Below are 10142 nucleotides of genomic sequence, written 5' to 3'. Positions count from 1 at the left end.
GAGAGAGAGAGAGAGAGAGAGAGAGAGAGAGAGAGAGGAAGAAGGAAGGAAGGAAGGAAGGAACTAAGGAAGGGGTCTCGCTAAATCTCTTTCTGTCCCATGTGCCCGTGACCCAGGACAGTGATGGCGCTTGTGTCCCTGGGCGTCTTGTGGTGGATGGGAGTGCAGGCTGTGGCTGTGGTGTGGCTGTGACACAAAACAGTGGCTGTCTCCATGCAGCCTCCCCACTGTGCCTCCCTTAGCTCCCAACCCTGTCCCAAACTATGTGGACACTGGCCAGGCACAGAGGGGACCATGGTGGCTTAGAGCTGGGGCCTGTTCACAGCATGGAGAAAGGTCCCCAGGGTCCCATCACACCCCAGGATTCATGGGGCTCCCACCCCATGCCGGTCTCTCTGAATCCTAGCATGTGTGGACTCAGTGTCCTGGGGGCTTTGTCCATGGAGCTCTCAGCCACCTGGGCAGGGCCCTTCCCTTCCAGAACTTTCTGAGCATTGGGCCTGGGGCCTGGACTACTCAGGCCTGGAATTCTGCCTGGCCCAGAGGCTCCTCTCCTCCCTGCCCAACCCTGTCCACTGTCCCCAAGGGATGAGGCCAGTGTCCCCTCATGTCCACGGTGGTGCCCCAGGGGCCCAGACTGCTCAGGGCAGCTGTCCCCCCAGCTCGTGCGGTACAGTGCTGACGGCCTCCTGCAGCTGGGCCCGCTGGGCTCTACCGCCTTCCTGCCTGACTCCAAGTGTCTGGTGGACGACAACCGGGGCCGCACACCAGCCCTGCGGAGGTGCGAGGATGTGGCTCGGCCCACACAGAGGCTCTGGGACTTCACACAGGTCAGGCGGGCCCTGGGCCATGGGTGAGGGACCAGTGGGATTGGTACACGGTGGCTGCCAGGCCCAGGGGCAGCAGGGCTTGGGCTGGGTCTGGTGTGATTCCAGGTGATGCCAGCCCTGACTTCTGGAGACACAGAGGCCCAATTGGCCCCTCCCTCCCTGCCTGCCTGCTGTGTGCCGACCCCAGGTCCGGACCATGGCAGCAGATGTCTCCTCCCTCGGCTCTCTTCTGCCCCTGCTATCCTCCTTCAGGGGCCCCCCAGTCCTACCGGTGATGTCTGAGTGTCTCTGCAGTCCCTGGCCATGGGGTAGAGGTTTCTGAATGCAGGGAGTGGTGTCACTGCTGCTCACTGGGCCATGGGGGTCTGAGGCCTTGGGGTAGGTGGGGAGGGCCAGCAGGGGACCCTGCAGAACCTATATTGGGGTTACCAGGCTGGGGCGAGGCCACCAATGTCTTGGGAAGATGAGGGAGCCAAGGATCCTAGATATGCTACTGGTGCCTGCTTAACCCAGAGAGCAGGCAGCAGGACGGGCATGGCTGCCAGGGAATGTGGGACAGAAACACAGTAGGGGCCTGAGTCCTCGGCTGTGCAGGGGCTGGGGTCACCCCTCTCCTATATTCCTCTCTGGAAGGGGGTTGGCTCCAAAGCTGACTTGGTTTCCCCACCCAGGGAGGCCCCATTGTGAGCCGGGACACAGGCCGCTGCCTGGAGGTGGAGGTGTCCAAAGACGCTAACTTTGGGCTGCGGCTGGTTGTGCAGCGGTGCTCGGGGCAGAAGTGGACCATCCGGAACTGGGTCAAGCATGGGCGGCACTGACCCTCGCCAGCCACCCTTGCCACAGGCACAGCTCTCAAGCCCCACAGACTCTCAGGGCTGGGCCCTGACTCTTTAGACAGGGGCAGGAGGGCACTGTCAGGCCAGTCTCACAGTCTCCACGTCAGGGGCATGGACCCCAGGTTGGGGGTCCCCAGGTGGGGCTGCCCAAGGGCCTCCAGGGACGGCAACAGCAATGCCGAACATGTGCCTTTTTCCTCAGTGTTCCCACCTTCCTGCATGTGCTAAGTCCTGTACATAGTCTGCTGGGACAGCACCCAGCCAGCTGAAGATGAGGACAGGACAAAGACAAGGACGAGGATAGCCCTGAGGCTGCACACAGTGCTCCTACCCTGGAAGGAACAGACCCAGGCCTAGCTGGCACCCCAGCGCCTCTGCTCAGCCAACCCAAGGCAAAAATCAGAGTGGCACTTGAGGCCTGGTAGCAGAGAGAGGGAAGAAAGCCCTACACCATAGCCCTAGAAACCCAAAGCCCTATTGTGGAGGTGACCACTAGACCATGGCCACAAAGCCATGGGGACATGTGCCTGCCAGGCCAGGGTCAGGGGTCTGGGGGTGCCTGCTATGCCAGGGTCCAGGGATAGCTGCTGGCCAGGGTCCCAGCTTTGCCCCCCACCCTCAGCCCTGGCTCCAGCTCTTGATGCTTTCCTGCCCTCGGTGGCAGGGGGCCAATGAAAGACACCCAGCCCCTTGCCTGTTTTTTAAATAAAGTTTTATTGGCACATGGCCACACCCATGGCTCACATATTGTCTGTAGCTACTTCAGGGTGGCAGGCACAGCTGGCTGTTGCTGCAGGGCCCCCAGAGCCAGAGACACTGCCTCTTTGGCCTTCTAGAAAAATGTACACCCTGTGTCATCCAGGGGTGCTGGCTGCCTGTGTCCCTGTCTGGCAGTAGAAGAACCCATGGAAGCAGTCATCTTGGCTGTCTGTGGTCTGGATGCAGCATCAGGGCTGCAGGAGGCTCAGAATGAGGTTTCCCTCAGGGCAGCTGCGTGCCTGGCACACACTACAAGACTGGAAAGGAACAGAGTCATGTGGCCCATCCTGCCCTGTCACAGGCCATCGTGTTTGCACACCCTGGACAGTCAGTTCACATGCCACTCTTCTTTCTCAACCCCATGCCTCTACCTAGCACTGGTCTGGAACCCCCATACCTCAGCCTCTTCTTCCCTGGGACCCACAGCACCTCTTCTCTGTCTCCCCCAGAGCCAGGAACCCATTCTCCAGTCTCAGCAGAGCTTTGGCCAGCCCTTGCCCAGGAAAGCCTTCCTTCCAGCTCAGATCACCCCAAAACATCAGGAGGCTGCGGTGACCCCAAAGTCATTGGGAGCTCTCGGTGCAGAGCCCTGTGTGGGTCCCACACCCGAGCTTTGCTGGGCTGTGGCCACAGGGGCTCCAGAGCCTGCGCTGGGTCCAGCTCAGAACAAGGTTGTGCAGAAACAGACCCAAGAAAAGGAAGGGGAAAAAGAAAAGGAAGGATGGCAGCATGGCTGTGCAGTGGTTTCCATTTTCTCATAAGCTTTTGTTAACTGCTATTCCTGAACCCACACACAAAGGGAGGAGCAGGGTCCGGAGCAGACCCAGGGGTCCCACTTCTTCCTGCCTGGCCACCTAGTTAGTTTTACCTTTCCTTAGAAACAACAGCTGTTTTACATGGCACAGGTAGAGCAAACAGAGTTGAATAAACCTAATGAGGCCGTCTTTCATCAGTTCAATTATAAATCGGCTCTGCAGTAAATTCAGAAAAATCCACATCATTTGTGTAAAACAGCTCATTTGTAGTCAGACTTCAGGGCCAGGCCCGGGAGCGATGCATGGGGCCAGCTGGGTGGTCATGAAGCCCAAGTCTAGGGATTCCTTCCCTCCACTCCCAGTGGAGCTTCAGGACGTAATTAAGCCTAATAAAAGCACTCACTGTGCCATGAATCTTCATCCACAGCCATGCTGTCTTCAGCTGGGTCCTGGGGAATGGTGCCGAGGTCTGCTGAGGTGGAGCCACGGACACCCAACCCACAAGGGTCTTCTGCAGTCCTCAGGCCCGTGGTGAGCAAGAGACAACCCAGGATAGGGAAGGCTGTGCAGGCAGCACAGGCACCTGGTACTGCAGAGAGTGGGCACCAGATCCCTGGTTCCTTGCCCATAAAAAAAAGAACAAGGCCGGGTATGATGGTTCACTCTGGTGATTCCAACACTGGAGGCTGGGGCAGGAGGACTGCTGAGAATTTGAGGCTAGTCTTCGCTAAATAGCAAGACCCTGTCTCAAAAAACAAGAACAAAATAAAAAGCAACGGGGGGGGGGAGGATACTTGTTCCAGGGTTTTCTGAGGGTTGGGATAAAGAAGAACTGCCGTTGTTTTTGAGGCAAGGTCTCACTATGTATGTGTTCAAGGCTGGCCTTGAACTCAGAGATGCTCTTGCCTCAACCTCCTTGGTTCTGGGTTCACAAGCGTGTGTCCCTACACCCAGCACTGTTTCCTAAATTGTCTCCCCAATCAGTCTGCTCTTGCTGTCTGTGCTGACGACCAAGCCACCTGCAGTCGCTGTCCCTGGTGCCTGATGAGAGACAGGCACTCACACCAGGGGCCCAGCATGGAGGTGACCAGGAGGGTTGGTGAAGCAGGGGAGGCTGCGGCAGGGACCTCCTCTCCCAGACATCCCTGAAGCCCAGCCTGGTCTTGGGAGTCACAAAGCAGCTCACGCAGTTTCTGCCCATGAATCCCACTTGATCCTCACAGTGAGGGTAATGGCTGTATTCCAACCCCTGAGAGCTGCTGCACTGGGTGCAGATGCCAGAGTTCAGAGCCCGCATCCTGGGCCACGCTGCAGCCTCATCCTCACACTGGCAGTGGCATGGGCCTCCCAGAGGCAGCAGGTGGCACATGAAGCTCCCAAGGCGACTTGCTCTGTGGCCCTCTGGCTCAGGGGTGAGGCTGGAGCTGGGGGAGCAGCAGATGAGGTCCTGGGTCAGCCCTGCCCTACCCTCCACTGCCAGATGTCAGGTTCCTCACAGCTTGTGCCTGTGGCAGCATCACCAGGGCAGACCCTGCACTGACAGGAGAGGTCATCATGGGCCCTGACTCAACCCACAGCAGCAGCTGTTTGGGAGGCTGGGTGCCAGGCCACAGTGAGCACCTCGTGCCCTCAGACAGGGAAGAGAGGCGCTGCTTCTGCCGCTGCAACAGGTGATGGACGAACAGAGGAGTGACCGCTGTCCAGTCTGCCACTGAGTGGGGGGCCTCTTGGCCTCAACCCTCTGAAAGCCACACCGGCAACACCCGGACATGCTCACTCTGAGAGGCAGAGTGCTGCTGTGCTACCTGGGAAGGGTGCAGGGTACTGGGGGAGCAGTTCCCACAGGCTCGGCCCACACACGAGCAGGGCTGTGTGCGAGGCAGTGTCTGAAGGGCAGTGACCTCCAGACTTCAACCTTCTTCCGTCCCTGAAAGCCTGAAGCCTGGGCTGTTCAGGCTCTCCTGCCTCCCATAGCTGCAGAAGCTCAGGACACCAGCCCCTCAGTCCCAGGTTGCCAGCAGTGTTTGAGTCTGAGGCCCTGCGGGGTCGGATGCACAGCCCCAGGGCTGTTCTGACCTAGAGCATGGAGAGCTGAGCACAGGCCCCTGCAGCAGAGCACAGTGTGAGAGGCTGACAGGGGACCCTGGGGGGCTCTAAAGGCCAGGCTGGGCAGTGTTGTAGTGACAAGGTTCTGTGGCAGGAGCCACTCTGGCCTGAGTGTTGATTGAGGAAGGTGACAGGGGAGGAAGCCAGCCTTGTGTCCCCAAAGCACCTGTGCCACACTACTGCTCTGCCCTGAGGTCCCCAGGGGCACACGCTAAATGCTTGGCTCAGAGCAGCTCCCTCAAGACCACAGGAAAGGAACAGGGAAGATGAGAGAAGAGAAGAAAGTCAGGTCACTCTCCTTGGCATGGACCATGGGCACAGAGGGGATTTGTGGGCAGGAGCAGCCTGGGCCTGGCAGGATGGGGACAGCCCTTGCCTCTGTCCTCACACGCAGGACCTCCAGAGGAAACATCACAGGAAGCTGGGCTGTCCCACATATGCAGGGTGGGGGACACAGCTGTGGGCCCTGTGCACCTGTGGCAAATCCCAGAGCAAGGGTGGCAGCTGCACACCAGCCCTGCGCTGACTGCACAGCAGGGACCACCAGGGCTGCCAGCACCCTGCGTCACCCATGTGGCTCTGCCCGCCTCTCCACTGGTGCAGACTCTGCTCCTACAAAACCATTTATTGAAAGGTGGGACCACGTTAGCTGAGCATGAAGAATTGGGCACAGACATCCTCCTGGGAGCCCAGCAGGCCCTGTGTGGGGACAAACTCCAGAGGCACTGACTTGGGCAGCGGTCTCTTCAGGTCCTTCTCGAAGATCTGCAGAAGATGGTGGTCGTCAGCCCAGACTGGCACATGGAACCCTGTCCGATGGTGCCCCACACTCACCTCGTACGCGGTGAGCTCCAGGAGCGGTGCGATGCTGACTTCGGGGACTGACAGTGCTTGGCTGATGATGCTAGCGGCTCGAGACACCTCAGGGTGGTAGTGCTGCTGGAGGGTCTGTGGGCCGGATGCACCAGGGCCTCAGGCCTCCCATCCTCCTGCCTGCACCCATGCCCAGCCTGAGTGCAGAGCCCCACAGAGCCTGGGCATGAGGCATCACCAGGGCCACACAGGGAAGCAGGCATGGTGGGAGGGGAGCACTCTGGGACCATGGTGGTCACAGCGGGTAATGGGCACAGGGCCCTCACCTGCAGCTCCCACAGGCAGCTCTCCAGGGCCCGGCTCTTCGCAGGATCCTCCTCCTCAGGATCGTAGGGGTCAGCATCCAGCTCTAGAGTGAGATCCAGCCCGTCTACCACCGTCTCCTGGGAGGGCGGAGCCAAGGAGGGTCCTCACGTCTGGCCCACCCCACTCACCGGGGCCCTGTGGGCGGTGTACCAGGATACGGCAGGCTGGGTGTCTGCGCAGCAGGTTGCAGATGAAGGGCAGGACCATGAGCAGGGCCTCGGGGGGTGCCGTTAGTGCCAGGCGGGACAGGCGCTTGGCGAAAGCGGCCACCAGGTAGGCAGGGAGGTGGCTGGGCAGGGAGGGGCCATCAGAAACCAGCAGCCTCCTCTCTGGCCTGACTGAGGCTGCGCCCCTCATCCTACCTCTGGGCAGCCCATGCCCCACTGCTCAGAGGCCAGGCAGGGCTTCCCTCTTGACACAAAGGATGCTCCCCAGACACTCACGAGGAAGAAAGGAAAAGGTCAGCCAGGTGGAAGAAACGGGCCCGATACTTGACATGGAAGATAGAGGGGTCCAGGAGACCATAGAGCTTCTGGTAGAAGTCGGGGTATTCCCTGAGAGAGGGAGACCACAGCACCACACAGGTGAGCCAGCAGTGGGCAGACAGACCAGGGCCCCAAGGAACCATGGCTTCAGCCCCTTCCCCCTGGGCCACACTCACAGGTTGTGCTTGTGAATCAGGATGAAAAGTCCATTCAAGGCCAAGAGGCTGATGGTGCCCCCTGTAGACAGGAGGGACTGAATCCTAGGCCCAGAGCAACCCCAGCTGGGCACAAGGCCCAGGTGGCTGCCCACCCACAATCTGCCCCCTGTCCAGTTTGGGAAAGGTAGCAACAGGAGCTGCCCACTTGCCACAAAGCTGTATCCTAAGAGAACATGGGAAGAGTCCAGGCTCTGCCAGCCAAGAGACCCTCATCCACCACCTCTGCTCACATCCTAGCCTGGCAGATGTATGCCCACTCACCCACATCACAGGCATTAGTGAGAAAGTCGATCATGAGGGTGGGCTGGGCCAGGTGAGGCAGGATGGTGTCGTGCATGGTCACCAGGACCTTCTTGTAGAGACTTTGGGGCAGCTGGGGTGGGCATGAATAATCAGCGTGTGGCCAGCCTCCTCCAGCCCCTGAAACCCAGCGGCCTCACACCAGGAACCTACCTTGTGCTTGAGGAAGCCAAGCCACATCGCCTGGAACACCTTCCTGTGCTCCTGCAATGGGGCCAGGCTGCTTAGTGTGCCCCAGCTGGCCCGGTCCCTTCTACCCCCAACCCCCTTTCTATCTGAGCTCTGGACTTAAGGACCCCAGGCCAGGCCACAAAGTACCAGATCTCAGACCTGCTGGTGAAGGAGCCTCAGCACAGAAAGGGGCACACAAAGCCCTCGAAGATGAAAGGAAGAGCGGCCCTTGACATAAAACCAACTGGGAGGTGTCATGTGGAAGTGGCCCAGGTCAGGATAAGCTCTACCTACCCAGGAAGGCTGCCTAGGCCTCATGCATCTCACCTTCAGATGAATGACTTTCCATGTGTCCGATGGCTCTGTGGGGACAGTGCAGAGTCAACAGTTACCTAGCTCACAAGGGGACAGAGGCCCTGCTGCTTCCCCTTCCACCAGGCACCGCCTCAGCCTCCCAGCTCTCACCTGTGTGCTTCACATAGAAGTTGGCGACGTCGCACTCCTGGCGGGGCAGGCTCACAGCAGACAGCAGGTTGAAGGCGTTATTCCAGAAGACAAGGGACACCTGAGGAAGCCAGGCCTGAGCACCTCTGAGGCTCACACCACCCACCTGCCTGTGATCAAGCTAGTCCTCACCTCGGGATGCTGGCCGGTGACCTGGGCCACGGCATCGGAGGCTGCCTGCATGGCATGGTAGCGGATGTCATCAAACTCCAAGTATTCCCGGAACTGGGAGAGCAGCAGGCTGTGATCATGTTCTGGTGAGAGCAGGCTTCCCACTACCGCCTGCGGGGCAGGAATGGGATGAGCAACTCTCCCTCCGGTGGGGCCCAGTGCCTCCATGTGGGTTCTGTGAGCCACACACCACCCCAGGCCCCTGTCCAGCGCCAAGGGAAGATCCCCCAGGAGTCTCACAAGGCTCCCAGGGCAGGGTGAGGGGGAGTGTCATGTCCCACCATCACTGGCTCATGCAGCCCACTCCCAGGCCACCCCGGTCTGCGACAGGTCCTCACCCTGAAGAGTGTGCGGGGGAAAAGGTACTGGCCTTCCCACTTGGGCTTCTCCAGAGGGTGCACCCCTTCCAACTGCACAAACTTTATGAGCGTCTTGAGGGCCTGCTCCTGAGAAGCATGATGGCAGTGACCCAGAAAGCTCACCCCAGCTGGAGCCCCTCATAGTGAGGCCCAGGCCTCGACCAAAAGGACAAGAGCAAGGGGAGCCCCTGGCTAAAAGATGGAGTGACAATGTTGTGACCTAATAACACTAACCCCTTACTGCTTGTTTGTGAAGATGCCACTGCAAACTTCTGGACATCAACACAAACCCTTAGGATACACACAGAAGCTCAAGTGTACCAGGCCAATGAGGTGCCCAACAGACCAAAAGGCTCAGTTCTAGAACCAGGGGTACAAATGTAATGCCCATCATGACGTGATACAGCAGCCTGTGAGACAGGTGTGGGCGTGGGGTGGGGAATGTATCTTGGAGGCCGGCAGCTTACGTGCAGAAAGTACACCCCCACACCTCGGCCATGGGCTCACTTTGTGGAAAGCCTCACAGGTAGTTGTACAGGGATAAATGAAAATGAGACAAGTCCAGCGAAACCAAGACTCACCTTGATCTTGAAAGTGGGGTGGGCCAGGAGCTCACCTAGGCGGTTACAGCAGCTGTGATAGCGGTGTCTCATCCAGATCTTATACTTGCGTGTGGCTCCATGGGACCCTGCAGGCAGGGTTAGGGTGACCACCCCATGCCGGTGGTTACAGCCAGGTCAGACCTACCCCCGCAGCACCCTCTGTCTACAGGATGGAAACCGGCATTACAGTCCCCCATCCAGGCTGGGACCAGCCATCCCCAGAGCCATGCAAATAGGGGGAGCAGGTCTGTGCCCCAGACTAGTGCCCAGGGTGAGGGTCCCTTCCCTTCCATTAGCCCTAAAACCTGAATGTCCCAAAGACTGTGACAGACGAATGCAGCTGTAAGTGAGGTTTAGTATCACGCTACACCCACAGGTCAGAACACAAATGCCCACACTTTGCGCTCCTTCCTTTAGCTCAGGCTGCAGACCCACCATCTCACCGGCTTCCAACATGGCTTCGCTGTCCTCCCACCGACCTGGGCCAATGACAGGACTCAGAGGGCTCACCCCATGTTGACCAGGCCTTCCTCCAGTCCTTAGGCAAGTACCTCAGACCCCTCCAGGACGCTCACCTGCCAAGGCTGTATCCTCGGGGAGCAACTGGCCCACAAACAGCTCTCCCCGCTCCAACAAAGCCCCGAAAAGTCGGCTGCACGTGCGGATTGCTTCCTGGATTTCCTCCGGATCCTCAGACTGCGTGGGGAGGCCGGGCAGGGTGACTTCGCTCCAGCCTGACTTCACTCCTTGCACCCCAACCCTGAACCCCGTCTCAAGCCTGAGTAGCCGCAGCCCCCATGCGCGTCCCGCCTACCTGCAGCACGGCCAGGATGTCGAACACCGCATTGGCCTCGCCGCGGCTCGCCA

At 59.3% G+C, this 10142-nt stretch overlaps 2 protein-coding genes across 5 annotated transcripts in view; one reads left to right on the top strand and one right to left on the bottom strand.

The window, feature by feature from the left end:
• Galnt9 (polypeptide N-acetylgalactosaminyltransferase 9) overlaps positions 1-3865 on the top strand; it is a 27217-nt gene extending 23352 nt beyond the window's left edge. For all 4 annotated transcript variants that reach the window (XM_033762488.1, XM_010604253.2, XM_033762490.1 and 1 more), the window contains 2 exons: positions 663-830; positions 1502-3865. In XM_033762488.1, coding sequence (XP_033618379.1) covers positions 663-830; positions 1502-1648 — 315 coding nt within the window. In that variant the 3' untranslated portion in view covers positions 1649-3865. The remainder of the gene's footprint in view (positions 1-662; positions 831-1501) is intronic.
• Positions 3866-5898: 2033 nt separating this feature from the next.
• On the bottom strand, positions 5899-10136 carry Noc4l (nucleolar complex associated 4 homolog). Its single transcript, XM_010604254.1, has 16 exons — positions 10090-10136; positions 9851-9971; positions 9719-9754; positions 9255-9361; positions 8653-8760; positions 8276-8425; positions 8105-8204; positions 7967-8001; positions 7622-7672; positions 7430-7541; positions 7127-7187; positions 6909-7019; positions 6594-6754; positions 6426-6508; positions 6121-6234; positions 5899-6051 (listed from the first exon to the last, which is right to left on the bottom strand). Exons 3-16 carry the CDS (start codon positions 9729-9731, stop codon positions 5932-5934), a joined length of 1326 nt encoding a protein of 441 aa, XP_010602556.1. The 5' UTR covers positions 9732-9754; positions 9851-9971; positions 10090-10136; the 3' UTR covers positions 5899-5931.
• Between the last annotated feature and the right edge of the window lie 6 nt (positions 10137-10142).

Source organism: Fukomys damarensis, unplaced genomic scaffold (assembly GCF_012274545.1).
Source record: "Fukomys damarensis isolate Sample0158 unplaced genomic scaffold, DMR_v1.0_HiC HiC_scaffold_12, whole genome shotgun sequence".
NCBI classification, from domain to species: Eukaryota; Metazoa; Chordata; class Mammalia; order Rodentia; family Bathyergidae; genus Fukomys; species Fukomys damarensis.
The sequence above is the reverse complement of the archived record's forward strand: the minus strand, read 5'-3'. Positions and strand labels throughout refer to the sequence as shown.

Bases quoted from the DNA above. Each gene is read 5' to 3' on its own strand.
- Noc4l (XM_010604254.1), bottom strand. The intron at 6,755-6,908 runs GTGAGTGTCTGG...CTCCCTGCCCAG, and splicing joins GACCTTTTCCTTTCTTCCTC to CCACCTCCCTGCCTACCTGG. The intron at 6,509-6,593 runs GTGAGTGGGGTG...ATCTCACTCTAG, and splicing joins ACACCGCCCACAGGGCCCCG to AGCTGGATGCTGACCCCTAC.